This window comes from Ranitomeya imitator, chromosome 3 (genome assembly GCF_032444005.1).
Source record: "Ranitomeya imitator isolate aRanImi1 chromosome 3, aRanImi1.pri, whole genome shotgun sequence".
In the NCBI taxonomy this organism is placed as follows: domain Eukaryota; kingdom Metazoa; phylum Chordata; class Amphibia; order Anura; family Dendrobatidae; genus Ranitomeya; species Ranitomeya imitator.
In genome coordinates this window covers 131598961-131616604 of record NC_091284.1, presented here as the reverse complement: position 1 = coordinate 131616604, position 17644 = coordinate 131598961, and the positions used below count along the sequence as shown (strand labels likewise).

The window sequence follows — 17644 nt, the reverse complement described above, 5'->3', positions numbered from 1 at the left end:
TCGGGCCAGAGTTTGATTAAAATAATAAAAAGTGTGGTTACTCATCTACCTCGGGTCCAGCACTGCATCCCTGCCGTTGCTCCCATCTTTGATTACCACTGCAGCCAATCACTGAGCTGAGTGCAGTAGAGCCACCTAGCTCAGTGATTGGCTACAGCAGTGATGTGCATTGTTGTAATGTCACCATTATAGCCTGGAAACAATCACAGAAGCAGCAGCAGCAGAAAGGCAGCACTAAAGGAGAAGCCAGGGGAAGGTGAAAAACGTTTTTTATTTTACCCGAGCCCTGACTAATGAAACTAAACACACCATTGCCAGAAAGCCCATTTAAGTACCACAGATTTATGTAGAAGAACTCTGCCATGGATAGCACCTATTTATTTAAAGGAATTGTGCAGAATCAGAAGATGTTGGCTTCTTCCAAAAACAGTGCCACAGCTGTCTACAGCATGTTTGGTACTGCAGCTCAGCCTCATTCTCGTCAATGGACTAGGGCCACAATACCAGACACCATGGATAGTGGCTGACGAAAAACACTAACAGCATGTATTTATACATGGCTCCAGCATTTGGTCCTCTCGATGTCCAGTCTCGATGACCATGGTTGGTTTGTCACCCATAACCCATTTCCCAATCAGACATTGAGGCCAAACCTTTATATAAATATATATGTATTAGGGAGTGCAATGAGCCCTGTATAAGGGCGACCTGCACAGGTGTCTGCAAGCATCATCCAGTCAGCAAAATGCATGAGTGCTTGTATCCGGTGCTCACTCCGCACCTCGCTGTATGTCATCTCCTCTGCATCCTCTGCTGGGCGCCAGTGCTGCGGTTTTCATCTGCTCACGTCTCACTTTTTGGTTTCTTTTGCCTGCATGGATCAGAGGGTCTTAGTCACATGCAGTTTTCACTATTTTTTCCTAATTGGTACATATTCCAATAACTTCTGAAATAGGGGATACCCCAAAAAGTGTCATCCTGGGCATCTGCGCAGGACGTGTACAGCGAGCAGCACTTGTGAGTTGTTGTACAGTGGGACTTTCAGTGCTGTCTGTCAGTGTTTCCTTCTGTTGGCCCTGTCTGTCGCTATGTATTAGTATTTTGTCCTCTCCAGTACCTCTATCCATCCCTTCTTCTTCTTCTTGCAGTGCGGGATCGACTGAGGGAAATCGTTGGCGCCTCTACAAATTGGAGGTATTTAGGACCCCATGTTCTGCTAGTCCAGATTTTTACATGTCTCCATATACCGTATTTCTATGACAAGTATGCTTCTTTTATTTTGCTGCATGAGGGTTGTTTTGTTGCGGGTCACATTGTACTTTTGAATGACTGTATTCATTTTGCCATACAATGTGCTGAGAAATAGGAAAAGCGCTCCTAGTGGGATGAAATAATGGAAACAAAATGCAATCCCGCCATTGGTTACTGGGTTTTGTTTTTATGGCGCTTTATTGTGCAGTAAAACTGTTGTGGCACCATGACTCTCCGCATCAGTACAATTACGATGATACCATACTTGCTACATTTTCTTATTCAAAATTTTTTACATTTTATTTAAAGGTAATGTATAATCAGAAAATGTCCTATTGTTTAGATCAGATTATTGTGTTTTAACCCCTTCACCCCAAGCCTGTTTTCACCTTCAGGACCAGGCCAAATTTTACAATTCTGACCAGTGTCACTTTATGTGGTAATGGCTCTAGAACGCTTCAACGGATCCTGAGATTGTTTTTTTTTTTTCTTGACATGACAGCAATAGGTGTCTTATGTGGGCCCCCGGGGGCAGTGATAACCCATCGAAACCCAGCAATCGCGTGGCAGCTATTGTGTGTGAACACTGGCAACTGTTCCACTTGAATGCCGATGTCGGTTACCAGCGGAAGCTTAGCTCTGGCCACGGCTATTAGACATCTATAGCAGCTGTGTAATATAGCTGTCATCTACCACATGCCTCCACACTTGCTGACCCTGCGAGTCACTGATGTCATATGCTAAAATACTGGTAGGGCATATCCCACCCCATCCTAAAATTCATTGTGTATAGAATAAGGGTGTACTAAAATGAATTATGTACCCATAGCCTATTGGGTTCCCAAGTATCACATGTTTTAATAGAACTTGTCTTCCCATATGGACAAAACTGACCTTTTGGGCTCCTGCGCTCAGGTGCAATTACATCCTCAGCACTCACTATGATTACCCCCCTGTAAATACCCCCTGTGTAAGGCCGGGATCACACTACAGCGAGGTACGGCCGAGTCTCGCAGGTTAAAAACAAGCTCTGGCATCGGCACTCCGGAGCGGAGCGTGCAGCCGCATAGCAATACATGGAGCCGCACGCTCCGCTCCTGAGTGCCGGTGCCAGAGCTTGTTTTTAACCTGCGAGACTCAGCCGTATCTCACTGTGTGTGATCAAGGCCTAATACTGTATACAAATGTATGCCACACCCTCAATGTGTGGACCCTCAACCAACACCAGGGTCTGCAGCATGTACATTTCCAACCTCTTATCTTTTAGTTACACCAAGATTTAGCAAAAAAAATTATATCCTAGAAATTCAGCATTTTTTTTACTTGAATAAAATATACTTACATTTGTATAAAATCAGTTTATTTTAATTGATATCCAATAGCAATTAGTACTTTGTCTTTGGCTATTTTCGGATTCTGTTAGAGATCACGTACAAGCCATGGAAGAACGGAAGGCTCTACAATCTCTTTTGGCCAAGAAGCAAGAAGATCTCCCCCCACGGAGGATGAAGGACAGTTACATTGAGGTTATGTTGCCCCTTGGCAGTGAACCACAACTGAGAGAAAAGTACCTGAATGTATACAACAATGTCCGGTGAGAACGTCTGGGCTGAAATGTCTGGTTGCTTTTACATGTAACTTGTAGTTTTAGATATATTCACATTGAAGAACTGTCAACATATAGTATTTTTTAGAAGGTCCACAATCCTAGTTTGACCTATGAAATTGTGTTTTTGTTGCAGGTTTGGCAGGATTCTGGAAGACCTGGATAGCCTTGGAGGTATAGTATCCAGTATCCATGTATAGACTATCATCAGCCATGAATGAGGGCAGATCGAAAGAGATCATAAGAACATACTGTAATAGCAGGATGGTTACAGGTTGTGGACATTTATATCACACTGACCCTCTGTGACAACTTTTATGGCTGCTCTTGTAGAGAGAATATTAAGTGATAGTTGGCTTATTCTCACAGTCTGTGATTTCTACATCTTATTAAATGGGTATACACTCATTGAGTGATGTTATGGCTGTGCACTCTAAGCTAATAAGATTTTACGTTTCACCACTCCTCTCCACATGCGACTTCATAGACACAATTATACACGGCCAAAAATTACGCACGACAGAGCCACACGTTCATTCTGTCGGCATCATTATATGCTATGGCCCATCGGAGTGCATGCTTGAATTCGTTTTGTGGGTTGTACATAACCCCGACAGGACCGATGAACGGGTGCCAAAGCACAGTGTCAACGCACCCTAACCTGCAATCCTGTGGTATTGCAGTATGTAGTATAACCTTTCAAAGCATTGTAGGTGCAAGTTCCCGAAGGGAACTCCAAAATAATGTAAAGAAGAAAAAACACTTTTAAAAATATTTAAAAAATACAAAAGTTAAAATCACCTCCTGTGATGCTAGTCACTACTCACGGATAGACTGTGAGGGAGAGAAGTCAGACGTTCCAGGATCAGTACGAAGAGAGCTCATAGAAAACCAAGGAAAAAGCCAAAGGCGTAAGTCAGGTCACTGTCCTGGTATTTTTACCCTGGAGATAGCGGATAAAGGCAAAAGGATATGACAAAGGGATAGTCATAACACGGTTCAATGGTCAGGCAGCGGAAGAACTCGGAACAACAGAATCAGGTAAACAATCACCAGGAAGCACAACTATGTCTGGCAGGGATCAGAGGCAAACAGCTCAGTTAAATACCTTGGGCAATCTCCAGAACAGAACACCTGGAGACAGTCCCGCACCTTCCAGTCCCGATTGGACCACCGAGCTGTCAGACAAAGCACTGACAGGGTCAGCACGCCAACACAAGACTGGGCAGCCAACTGCCAATCAAAACAGTGACTACTCGGCATCACCAGTTTCCATAGGAATGCAAAACAATCACTCATTGAGCAGAGGAATCGTGACCACTCGCTTTTCCCTCGTTAAAAATAAGGGGAAAAAAAATCATAAATATTGGTGCTTCTCACAAAATTAGAATATCATCAAAAAGTTTTATTTCAGTTCTCATGGATTATATGGAGTCATTACAAACATTGTGATTTATTTCAAGTGTTTATTTCTGTTAATGTTGATGATTATGGCTTACAGCCAATAAAAACCCAAAAGTCATCTCAGTAAATTAGAATACTTTATAACACCAGCTTGAAAAAATAATTTTAAAATCCAAAATGGCTGTAAGCCATAATCATCAACATTAACAGTAATAAACCCTTGAAATCGATCAGTCTGTTTGTAATTACTCTATATAATATGAGTTTCGCTTTTTTGTATTGAAGAACTGATATAAATTAACTTTTTGGTGATATTCTAATTTTGCGAGAAGCACCTGTATGTCATACTTCACACTAAAGGGTTAATCCCGCCACCTTTTCTTGTACCTTTTATAAGGAGTTATAAACAATGTAATACATTTTTGCTTTGCGATTCATGACAATAACCGTAGCAAAAATTTTGCATAAATGTCACTCCAATGTTCCTCTTTTTCTTCTAGTTCTCATCTGTTACACTCACACAAAGTCCGCGTCACGGAACATGTCTCCTCTGTCAATAGTCACTGCACTGGTGGATAAGATAGGTAACAGCTTTATTGGAATCAATATGAACTCATCGTTCTTTTTGCTGAAATTGATAAGACTGAGAATTCTGTCCCTGGCTGTGCCAGCCTTACCGCCCTGTGCACAGCTTTGTCTGCCACCATTAATGAGGGTTGGGAAAACTGTGAGTTCAGCTCTGATCTATGTTACCGGCTGTCACTCCAGACTGGCACAGCACAAGTAATACAGTGCATGTACAAGGTTGCTCAGCCTTGTATGTGTACTACTGATAAGCCGTAAGGGAACTATCCTCTAGAGTCTGGATGCCTGACTGCTCTGTACTTTTTTCTTGCTCAATCCAGATTCAGTCACTTCATAAAAATAAAGTAGAAGACAAATAAGTAAATGGGTTGTTTACATTCGTCTTTCCTATTCCTGGTCATCTATTTCAGATCTTCGTAAGCAGATTATGTCTCCTGATTGTGATATCAAGTTTACAGGCCATGTGTCTTGGGTTGGGAAGACCTCAATGGAAGTTAAAATGCACATGTTACAGGTTTGTGGTCTTGGGGCTCATTTACACACGCTTTTATTCTTCTGTATAAGTAGCTAGGCTCTGCACCCTTTCCTTTTTGCTCACAGAGTGCATTTCCAATGCTAAAAATAGTAGCATGCCAAAAAATGGAAACTGTTTCAGACACACATATATTTCCCTAGGTTTTATAGTGTTGATAGGTATATGCACACCACATCTCAGGCGGGCGAACACGCCGAGTCATTGAAGAGGAAGGCACTTCCTGAAGCATCTTCAGGCTTTTTTTTTGAGCATTTGTGTGGCTTTTTTTTTTATTAATAGCATTTTTTTGCTTTTGTGAATAGTGATCAGGTAATTTTATTTCATTACGTGGCATCTTTGGAAACCTGAAAATGGTGTTGTGTGCCCATACCGGTAAAGATTATCTATCTATCTATCTATCTATCTATCTATCTATCTATCTATCTATCTATCTATCTATCTATCTCTAGTCACCTTCCACGACAGTCACCTTGGAGGATGTCTCCCCGCCCTAATGGGGACAGGAACACAAAGAGGTTAAATAACCCTCCCCTTCCTGCTATCTCCAGTGATTTTCCTTTCCCCCAGTGGGGCATGAAGAGGTCCTGCAGGTGCTGTCGTGGCCGGTGAACGGAGCACCTAGATTTGCTTACCACCGGGCAGCCGAGGTCGGGCGGTGATCCTCTCCTCCTCTTCCATGTGCTGCACTCCGTCTCCATCCTTGCCGTGGACTCGGGCCCTCCTTCCCGCCCCTCCCGTGCCTCTGTCAGGGGCAAAGCGGGGCGGTGACGTGCTGCCAGGGTCCTCGCTGAGCTCCCCGGCGTCCTCCCTCTCCAGCGTCTATGTGAAGTTCCAGGTTCGCGCGCGCCGGATGTGACATCATCGCACTTCCGGTTCGCGGCCTGGGGCTCTGCACTGCAACGCACGGTGTCTCTGGCGTTCCATGAGGTCGGTGGCCACCGGGGGAAATCGCAGACTGGATAGGGTCGGTCAAGCCTCCCTATGGACCGAAGCGGGAGGAGCACACGATATCGCTGGGGACCTCGATACCTTCATATCCTGGTCTGGGCCTCCAGGTAAGATGCTGTTCCCTGTCTCTCTGTGACTGTATACAGCTTGACCATGGACGGCGACAAACCCTCTGCTTCATCTGCAGATCCCAGCGTTCACCCTCCTGCCGTGAGTAGCTGGGCTGGTCCCTTTACTGTTCTGGCATATTTTGAATGGGTTCTTAGTATACCTCTCTCTCTTTTAGGGAGAAAAGGTCTCTGCCCCAAAGAGTAAACCTAGCTGCAAGTGTGGTTTTTGTGGCTTCTGGCTACCCTCCGCCTATAAGAAGACCCTGTGTCAACCCTGTACAGATGACATATTACGTGCTGAACAGCCCTCCCTCCTGGACAGCATTAAAAGCTTGATTAAACAGGAGGTACAATCCTCCATGGCGGCCTTCTCCCAACCTCAAGTGTCGCATCCTCCCCCCTATAAAAAGAGGAAGATGGCCCCAGTTAATACTGATACTGACTCGGGTGGGGTCCATTCTTCTGAGTCAGAAGATGATTGGGAGAATGAGGGCTCCACATCCGCCCCTAAAGCAGATGGGGAAAAAATATTACTTTTCCTCTGAAGATATGGTTAAGCTAGTTTCCATAGTAAGACGCACCTTGGGGGTTGAGGAAGTGAAGGAAAAACAATCCGTACAGGATGTAATGTTTGGGGGCCTGAGACCCAAGCCTAAAAAAGGGTTCCCTATACATGAAAATGTTCAAAATCTCATTTTCCAAGAGTTTGCTTCCCCAGAGAAGGGCCTTAGTGTCCCTTCAGACTTTAAAAACCGGTTTCCCTTAGAGGGTGATAATTCTATTTGGGAGGTTCCCAAAGTGGACGTTCAGGTCTCTAAAGTCACCAAAAAGACGTCCCTCCCATTTGAGGACTCTTCTCAATTAAAAGATCCAATGGATCGAAAGATCGAGAGTCACCTAAAGAAGTCCTGGGAGTCCTCTACGAACCTTCTTAAGGCAAATATTGCTTCTACTTGCGTCGCCAGGGCCCTGGTCCTCTGGCTTTGCAAATTAGAGGAACATCTCTCCCAGGGTACTTCCCGGGAGGAAATCCTGGACTCCCTTCCCCTTCTACAAAAGGCTTCGGGATTCTTAGCCGATGCTTCAGGAGAGTCCGTTCGTGTGGCCGCACGGTCCCTAGTTCTCTCGAATTCAGCCAGGAGAGCTCTTTGGCTGAAATCTTGGGGAGGCGACATTACCTCTAAGAGCAAACTCTGTGCCATCCCCTTTCAGGGTCACCATGTGTTCGGGCCAATACTGGATGATATCCTGGATAAGGCCTCTGATAGAAAGAAATCGCTTCCTGAAAAAAAAGTTACTAGAAAGCGTTTTTTTCGTCCCCCTCGTGACCAGTCCTCCCAGAAGGATTTTAGGGGAAAAGGAAAACCGGGTGGTTGGAGCTACCCGAAAGGGGATAGAGGCAGGAATATCCTCGTGCCTCAACTGCAACAGACTCAGGACAAACAGTGACTCTTCGGTTGGGGGCCGGCTCTCACGGTTTCTCACCCAATGGCAGTCCATATCCACAAACCAGTGGATCCTCCACACATCACAATTCGGACTAAAACTGGACTTCGAGAGCTCCCCCCCCCCCCCATTGCCTGAGAATTACCCCGGAACAACCCACAGACCTCCTCGACTCCTTTCTCCTTCAAATCCAGAAACTTCTGCGAGAAAAAGTGATCTCCCATGTACCCCAGCAGGACTTAGGCAGAGGTCATTACTCTCGCCTTTTCCTCATAAGAAAACCCTCCGGGAAATGCAGGCTGATCATAAATCTAAAACCCTTGTACCAGGTTATCAAGTATCGGAGGTTCAAGATGGAGTCAGTCAAGACCGCAATCCCGCTTATTGGGCAAGACTGGGTGATGACAACGATAGACCTGAGGGACGCCTATTACCACGTTCCAATCCATCCGGATCACAGGAAGTTCCTCAGGTTCGCAATCTCCCACAACCGCAAGATCACTCACTACCAATTCAATGTCCTTCCCTTCGGAGTATCCTCGGCCCCGAGAATATTCTCGAAAATTATGAGGGAAGCAGTCATCTTTCTCTGTCATCCGGGAATCTGCCTGGTCCCTTACCTAGACAATCTTCTTATTATGGCTCCGTCAACATCTCAGCTGAACCAAGATGTATCAAAAACCCTAGATATTCTCGAGTCCCTGGGCTGGATCCCGAACCTCCTAAAGTCGGACCTACAGCCTTCCACGAGGAATAAATTCTCTGTCAGATAATACTCCGTTTCTTTCTGAAAATGATTGCAATCACAAATTCTTTGGTATCATTATCTTCATTTAATTTGTCTTAAATGAGAAAACACAAAAGGGAATGAAGCAAAAAGCAAAACATTGATCTTTTCACACAAAACTCCAAAAATGGGCCAGACAAAAGTATTGGCACCCTCAGCCTAATACTTGGTTGCACAACCTTTAGCCAAAATAACTGCGACCAACCACTTCCGGTAACCATCAATGAGTTTCCTACACTGCTCTGCTGTAATTTTAGACCATTCTTCTTTGGCAAACTGCTCCAGGTCCCTGATATTTGAAGGGTGCCTTCTCCAAACTGCCAATTTTAGATCTCTCCACAGGGTTTCTATGGGATTCAGGTCTGGACTCATAAGTGGCCACCTTAGAAGTCGCCAGTGCTTTCTCTCAAACCATTTTCTAGTGCTTTTTGAAGTGTTTTGGGTCATTGTCCTGCTGGGAGACCCAGCTTTCTCACACTGGGCCCTACATTATGCTGCAAAATTTGTTGGTAGTCTTCAGACTTCATAATGCCATGCACACTGTCAAGCAGTCCAGTGCCAGAGGCAGCAAAGCAACCCCAAAACATTAGGGAACCTCCGCCATGTTTGACTGTAGGGACCGTGTTCTTTTCTTTGAATGCCTTTTTTTTTTCTCCTGTAAACTCTATGTTGATGCCTTTGCCCAAAAAGCTCTACTTTTGTCTCATCTGACCAGAGAACATTCTTCCAAAACGTTTTAGGCTTTCTCAGGTAAGTTTTGGCAAACTCCAGCCTGGCTTTTTTATGTCTTGGGGTAAGAAGTGGGGTCTTCCTGGGTCTCCTACCATACAGTCCCTTTTCATTCAGATACCGACGGATAGTACGGGTTGACGCTGTTGTACCCTTGGACTGCAGGGCAGCTTGAACTTGTTTGGATGTTAGTCGAGGTTCTTTATCCACCATCCGCACAATCTTGCGTTGAAATCTCTTGTCAATTTTTCTTTTCCGTCCACATTTAGGGAGGTTAGCCACAGTGCCATGGGCTTTAAACTTCTTGATGACACTGCGCACGGTAGAGACAGGAACATTCAGGTCTTTGGAGATGGACTTGTAGCCTTTCTATCTATATACAATTGTGGGCAAAAGTATTGACACCCCTGCAATTCTGTCAGATAATACTCAGTTTCTTCCTGAAAATGATTGCAATCACAAATTCTTTGGTATTATCTCCATTTAATTTGTCTTCAATGGAAAAAACACAAAAAGAATTGTCCTAAAGCCAAATTGGATATCATTCCACACCAAACATAAAAAAGGGGGTGGCCAAAAGTATTGGCACTGTTAGAAAAATCATGTGATGCTTCTCTAATTTGTGTAATTAACAGCATCTGTAACTTACCTGTGGCACCTAACAGGTGTTGGCAATAAATAAATCACACTTGCAGCCAGTTGACATGGATTAAACTTGACTCAACATCTGTCCTGTGTCCTTGTGTGTACCACATTGGGCATGGAGAAAAGAAAGAAGACCAAAGAACTGTCTGAGGATTTGAGAAACCAAATTGTGAGGAAGCATGAGCAATCTCAAGGCTATAAGTCCATCTCCAAAGACCTGAATGTTCCTGTGTCTACCGTGTGCAGTGTCATCAAGAAGTTTAAAGCCTGTGGCACTGTTGCTAACCTCCAAAGATGTTAATGGAAAAGAAAAATTGACAAGAGATTTCAACGCAAGATTGTGCGGATGTTGGATAAAGAACCTAGACTAACATCCAAACAACTTCAAGCTGCACTGCAGTCCGAGGGTACAACAGTGTCAACCCGTACTATCCTTCGGCGTCTGAATGAACAGGGACTGTATGGTATGAGACCCAGGAAGACCCCTCTTCTTACCCCGAGACATAAAAAAGCCAGGCTGGAGTTTGCCAAAACTTACCTGAAAAAGCCTAAAACGTTTTGGAAGAATGTTCTCTGGTCAGATGAGACAAAAATAGAGCTTTATTAGGCAAAGGCATCAACATAGAGTTTACAGGAGAAAAAAAGAGGCATTCAACGAAAAGAACACGGTCCCTACAGTCAAACATGGCGGAGGTTCCCTGATGTTTTGGGGTTGCTTTGCTGCCTTTGGCACTGGACTGCTTGACCGTGTGCATGGCATTATGAAGTCTGAAGACTACCAACAAATTTTGCAGCATAATGTAAGGCCCATTGTGAGAAAGCTGGGTCTTCCAGCAGGACAATGACCCAAAACACTTCAAAAAGCACTAGAAAATGGTTTGAGAGAAAGCACTGGAGACTTCTAAGGTGGCCAGCAATGGGTCCAGACCTGAATCCCATAGAACACCTGTGGAGAGATCTAAAAATGGCAGTTTGGAGAAGGCACTCTTCAAATATCAGGGACCTGGAGCAGTTTGCCAAAGAAGAATGGTCTAAAATTACAGCAGAGCATTGTAAGAAACTCATTGATGGTTACCGGAAGCGGTTGGTCGCAGTTATTTTGGCTAAAGGTTGTGCAACCAAGTATGAGGCTGAGGGTGCCAATGCTTTTGTCTGGCCCATTTTTGGAGTTTTGTGTGAAATGATCAATGTTTTGCTTTTTGCTTCATTCTCTTTTGTGTTTTTTTTATTTAAGACAAATTAAATGAAGATAATAATACCAAAGAATTTGTAATTGCAATCATTTTCAGGAAGAAACTGAGTATTATCTGACAGAATTGCAGGGGTGTTCAATACTTTTGGCCATGACTGTATAATCATCTAATTTTTTTTTTGTACCTTGGCCATTAGCAGCAATGTATCTTGAAGCTCCTTAATCCCAATGCATTATGTATCAGGGCTCTCCTAACTACCACATGCCCCACTGGCATCTTATGCAGCAGGCAGGGGCCTCTAGGCCAGTTTCCTGGGCATCATGACCTGTATATTGGTCATACTGGTCCCAAGTGTACTGCTCTGTGCTATTACTATATCCATTGTAATCATCTGTTGGGGTTATAGTCCAGCATATGTTCACACAAAAGTGCCTTGTTGGAGGTGTGGTACGTCTGTCTGTTCATACAAATTATTACAGCAGCCATATTTGTTCTCTTCCAAAGCTCCATGATGGCATTTACAGTCCAGTTTTGGATGCAACATTTGTTATGGTGGCCAGAGACCCGGAGAACAGAAGGTATGTGTATAAGCTGTATCATTTTAGAAGAATTGTGGTATGTGTATAGGAAGAGACCTGTCAGTCTCGGTGAGCATGGTGGGGAGAAGCCACCATGGACTAGTCCCAGGGTAGTCATCCGAGACACAGTCTCCAGCCAGCTTTTTGCCGCAGCGTTACAGACTAAAACATGCCTGGCTGCAATAACAGCCAGTGTCTGACAAGTGCTGCCCATGGTTTGAGTAACATGAATCTGTCAGGTTCCCTGTAAAAACTCTTACTCCTATGGTATTTTGTGATACACTATCACCAGATCATGCTTTACAATATTCTTGTATCTTCGTTCCTTCAGGCCTGCATTTGTCAATCCAATAGTTCCTGATGGTCCTGAAGAGGAAAGACTTTTACAACAAGGAGAATGTATGTTCTTGAGTTTTTTTTCTATTTTCCCTACGATCTTGTATGTTGCCCTTCTCCCTTATTTAACCAGATCTGTTTTTACATTTGTTACCTTTAGTGAACAAGTTGAGAAGAATTGAATTCAGTACAACATCGTTACTAAAAATGGCTCCAACTGCCGAAGAAAGGAAGATTGCACATGACATTTTTCTAAACACGCTAGATACAAAGTAAGGGCCAAGAAAACAAAAATGATGAAAGTGGTTTAGTGGTGTTTTTCAGCTATGAGGCCTGTCTTAAAGGAGTCGTCTCACAGCAGACACTTATGACATATCCACATACACCTGTTTCCAGAACAATCTTCTGATCCTGTTTCTCTGACAGGAGAGGTCAATTCAGATGTGCTGACTCTCTCCATTTACTACTATTGGAGCTCGGAAAACAGCCAAGATCTCTTGCATATGGATAAACTTCCATTGCAATAACTAGAAAGATGGCGCATGAAAGGCCACCTGTTCTGTCCATCAGGACGGGCACCAGTTGGAACGGGGGTCGGAAGATTGTTCTGTAGACGCATGCCAACTCTGGACCTACATTTATTAGATATTTGTGGAATATCCTTTGTATATGTCAAAAAATGTCTGTCAAGAGACAGTATGATCTCCTTTGTTCCTAATAGATTTTTGTCACATAACTCTGTAAATCTGAATGAGATTGTTTCTGCAGCATGTGAATGAAAGTTTTAAAAACTCTTCTCAATCTGGACTGAATTTTTTTGACAGAAATTTTTCATCTTAGAACATACTGTGCTATTATCATTAAAATCACCTGCCTAATATTTTACGGGGCTGGGAAAAGGCTATGACGTGTACGGACTAAGGAGACAGGCTCCACTAGATCTCTGATGGTGTTCCAAGACAGTGGATGCAGATCCTTTAAGTTCTGTCATTTGCAGGAAGTTGTGAGTTGAGGCCTCCGTGAATCACACTTGTTTTTCTGGCCCATCGTTTAAATACTCCATTGGATTAAGATCTGGTGAATTTGGCGGTCAAGAGAATATCTTGATCTGTTTGTTCATGTTCCCAAAAGCATTCCTGAACAATTTCTGCAGGGTGATCAAATTATTACCTTGGCGTATAAAGCCACTGCCACCAGGGAATACCATTGCTATGAATTCGTGTAATTGGTCGGCAACAACAGTTATTTAGGTGATACGTGTCAATGAAATATCCATGTAAATGCCAGGAATCACAGAACATGCGTAGAGTATCACACGATCTACTAGCTTGTCTGATTCCTCTAGTGCATACTGGTGTCATGTCTTCACGCCAGGTAAGTATTGGTAGAAAGAGCAGTCCACCTCCTTCTTCAGCTCCATTTCTCATGCTCACATGCCCATTGTAGGTACATTGGTGGTGCACAGAGGTCCACATTCTCAGCATTGCTGTGACACCTTTCTATCATGGTCAAAAATATATTTTTTTAGCTATTTGTTCTACAATCACTTTCTTGTGGGATTGCACCAGATCGGCTAACCAGTACTCCCTGTACACGATAGCTGAGCCTTGGGCACCATAACCCTGTTACTAGCTCATCAGCTGTCCTTTTTTTAGATTCTAACTGTAGAAACACTCTACAAACCCTGCATTTTAGCGATGATCTGACTCAGTCGTCCAGGAATGCCATTGGGCTCTTGTCACAGTTTCTCAGATTTTTTTTATTGGTATATTTTTCAACATTTACTTGCTGTTCTCTTGCAACCTAATAGATACAGCTGAGACGTGTTCTTGTCATGATGGTTAATCTCATTGACTTTACCTGTCAGTAGTTGTAGTGATGACTGATTGGTGTATGTAATGTAATGGAGGGATAGGTAACCTAGATAATACTGAAATGTTCCAGCATGGCTTTTTAATGATTTCCCGAAGTGCTTGATTGCTTATCTTCTAGCACCGTGAGCTTCAGGAGCCGCATCTTGCCACCGAATTCGGTTTGGATGGAAGATGCAAAACTCAAGGGCTTGGAAATTTGTCATCCACAGGTATTTTATGAAAGCCGAATATAAAAATCAAAGCAAATGACAGATTAACTTTACATAGTAATTTGTAATCTACCGTAATTATCCTAGAATTCCTAAATGCAGCACATGAGAACAATTACATTGTTTTTTTTTTATGTCATCTGGGACATTTTCACGATGGCTATGGCAGTGATGCAAGTGCTTTAAGAGTAACCAGTTCAAGACCAGACCATTTTTCCCTTTCCATGATCTGGCAAATGTTCATACATTTTGGTTTTAAGTGCACTAAAGCTTTTTTTTTTTTAACCATTCAGATACTCAAACAATATTTGCCTCCTTTCTTTTGTGATATGTGGGGCAAAGAGGGAAAAATGTAGAAATGAAATGGGAAATGAGTGACTGTTATCACACATTTTTTTTCTTAATTTTTTTTTTCTCTATCGCCTTTCATTGGGCGACACAGGAACCATGGGTGTATGCTGCTGCCACTAGGAGGCTGACACTATGCAAATAAAAAAGTTAGCTCCTCCTCTGCAGTGTACACCCTACCGACAGGAAGTAGGATATCCAGTTTAGCTTAGTGTCAGTAGGAGGTGGACACGGGTCTTTCATTAGACCCTTATCTACCTCAATGTGCGTCGTTTTCTTACAGGTTTCCCGGAGGGATACAGGGTGAGCAGTCACACCTGTAGTCCCACTATGCGGACTATGATTACGGCGTGTACTGCCACCCCGTATCCTCATAGATCCCTCTCCAGGACCAAGATCCTAGCACACAAGTGTGCTCAGAAGTCCGGTCCTGGCTCTGTCCCCCACCCACTCGCCCACCAGAGCCTATCTGTTGCGGAGATGAGGACGTCCATCAGCTCCCTGGACGTCTCATTCCTCTTCAAGTTAGTAACGGCGTGGGATGTTTAAGGTGAGTATTTTCCCCATTCCATCCTATCCCATACAGATCTTCAAAGGGGGGGATCCCACTGGTCGTCGCCTGTTGCAAGCGGGCAGCTGCACGCAGTTGCAGGGGCCTTTTTTTCTGTGCGCACGGGCCGAGATCCCTTTACCGCGCGACGGCCGTGCTCTTTCTGTCTGCCGTGCCGCTTCCATAGCTGCGGCCGTTCTGCCTCCTGTTCCTTTACAGGCTACCGCGCCGCTTCTGGCCCCTGCGACCGCATGATTCTGGCCGCCCTTAGCGGTTCCCCTGCCATCTGCTCCAGCGCGGCGGCATTTGCAGGGCGCCGCGCTGCTTCGGGACCCTGCAGCCGCACTGCTCCGGCTGCTCTCTGCGGCCGCGATGCCTTTGTCCCAAGGCTGCCGCGCCGCTTCCTACCTGCAGCGCACAGCTCCGGCGCAGCGGTCTTGCACTGGTGGTCGCCGGCCTCTAATTTAGGCCCCGGCTTCTCCCGGGGCCTACTTCCGGCCGCGACTCCGCCACCTCCTTCCTTACATCGGGCGGGCTTTTCTCCCGCCCGACTGGTTCAAATCGGTGAGCTCCGCCCACCAGCGCCATCTTGGCGGTTAGCCCCACCCACTTTCTCCTGCTCCCCTGAAGTTGTTTTCGGCACCAGGACCGCCTTGCGCTGGCTCCTCAAAGCGCATAGCCTGGCGTCCTCATCCCTTGCGGCTCAGCATTGCAGCCGGTCCCGGACAGAAGAGTGTCCCAGAAGTCTGCTCTGTCTGCCTGCACCCCTGTGTTAAGGACCATCGACATCTTGAGGTGCAGCTTTCCATCCATCACCTGTCGTGAGTAGCTCTGCTGCAGTCTGACACTCTCCTCTGCTTTCCTGTCCCCTAACCTTCTGGCATTCCTCAGGGGTTCCTCCGCCATGTCTAATCTTAAGGGAATAGTAGTAGAAATTCACCGCACACTCTTGTTTGTCAGTTTGCAAGCGTGTTTTCACAATTTTATTCCAAAGATAGTCTCAAACAGATAAATAAACCACAAGCAGTGCAGTGATATACTTGATATAAAACCCAACGTTTCAACCCTCCAGGGTCTTAGTCATGGGGTTACTGGAGAGAATAAGAAAACAAAGAATAAGACACTGAATACTATATACATAATTTACATAATTTACAAAGGGATACAAGGTAGCAATTTGAACCTGATAGCATAAATGATAACGGTTACCAACATAGAAAAATGCATAAAACAGAGATAGGGCAACCAGTAATAGTTGGTATAAACTATAACAAGACATAGCACAATGTAGTAGCGATCCATGACTTTTGAGTGACATAAAATAAGACAGGCATATATTACCTTGGTTGTTGTAGCCAGAGTAGAGGGTAAAGAATGTGGAAAGGGACCCCTGGTGTTTAGGTGCCCGAGACTGCACTGAATAAAGGGGACGTTACAGGAAAAGTAAAGATATAATCAAAAAATGCTAGCCTTGGAATGTAGGTGGCTATCTGTACACAATACGTGTATTGACTAGCTAGTATAGTAAAAAGGGGGGGAGGCATAATAGTGGTTTAATGATGACTTCATACCCAGTAATAGTACCGTAATCTTATGAACGAAAATGGCATGACCGTGGTCACTTGGAGATGTTGCCTGATAAAATGGGGAGCTAATAAATAATGGCAATAATGCTGCAAAATATTGTAGCAAGAGTAGGTGGTTGTGGCACAAATAATTGACAGGTATACCTGCTGCCTAATGTAGTGGGGAGCTGCACTTAAGAGTCTATGAGGACGCCGTAGTAAGGTAAAGTAATGAAGCCAAGTTTACCTGCTTGTTGCGTGGTGTAGAGTTATAGAGCGGCGCATCCGCGCCCTGCTCAGTGTGCGGCTTTTTGGCATGTGCTGGGAAGGTGCTGCGGCGTTTAAATGCTGTGCCCCATATCGCTGGACCGGAAGTGCGTCACCGAAAGTGACGTGTCGCTATTGTAAAGGGTGCACTGTGCATGCTTGGTAATGAAACCATAGCGACGGTTGTTATGGAGGCAAGGGGAGGGGCAGTAGAAGCAGCTGTGGGTTGAATGGGGGCTAAACAAAGGCTATGCAAAACTAAAAATGTGGGCATGGCTAAACAGGCATAAGGAAACTGATGTAAAGGGGGAATGTATGTGTGCACAATATGGATGCTATTATAACAAAGGCAAAGAGTATATGTATTGGGGATGGCCCTGTAGTATGGTACAGTTGTTGGGCATATGTAGACACTAAGGAAAGGTCTGGAAGTTGTTAAGATAGTATGGCTAGCTATAATAAATTGGATAGAAGAACTCGCCTAATGAAATTCGTATTTAGCGATTCTGCAGAAATAAATGGTAAAATTAGTAAAGTCATATTAACCAATTAATCTCTCTATTAAGACCTTTGGGAGCCAAGGTGTCTAGTTTATGAATCCAGTAAGTTTCTCTGGTTTTCAGTAGTCTGATGTGGTTACCCCCTCTCCTAGGTCTAGGTACATGTTCAATGACCTGG

At 44.4% G+C, this 17644-nt stretch overlaps 1 protein-coding gene across 2 annotated transcripts in view; it reads left to right on the top strand.

The window, feature by feature from the left end:
* The window catches only part of ACOT9 (acyl-CoA thioesterase 9), a 55864-nt gene that overhangs the window by 15158 nt on the left and 23062 nt on the right, over positions 1–17644 (top strand). For both annotated transcript variants that reach the window (XM_069761459.1, XM_069761458.1), the window contains 9 exons: positions 1149–1194; positions 2675–2845; positions 2994–3031; positions 4762–4845; positions 5257–5360; positions 11744–11817; positions 12149–12216; positions 12314–12425; positions 14146–14236. In XM_069761459.1, coding sequence (XP_069617560.1) covers positions 1149–1194; positions 2675–2845; positions 2994–3031; positions 4762–4845; positions 5257–5360; positions 11744–11817; positions 12149–12216; positions 12314–12425; positions 14146–14236 — 788 coding nt within the window. The remainder of the gene's footprint in view (positions 1–1148; positions 1195–2674; positions 2846–2993; positions 3032–4761; positions 4846–5256; positions 5361–11743; positions 11818–12148; positions 12217–12313; positions 12426–14145; positions 14237–17644) is intronic.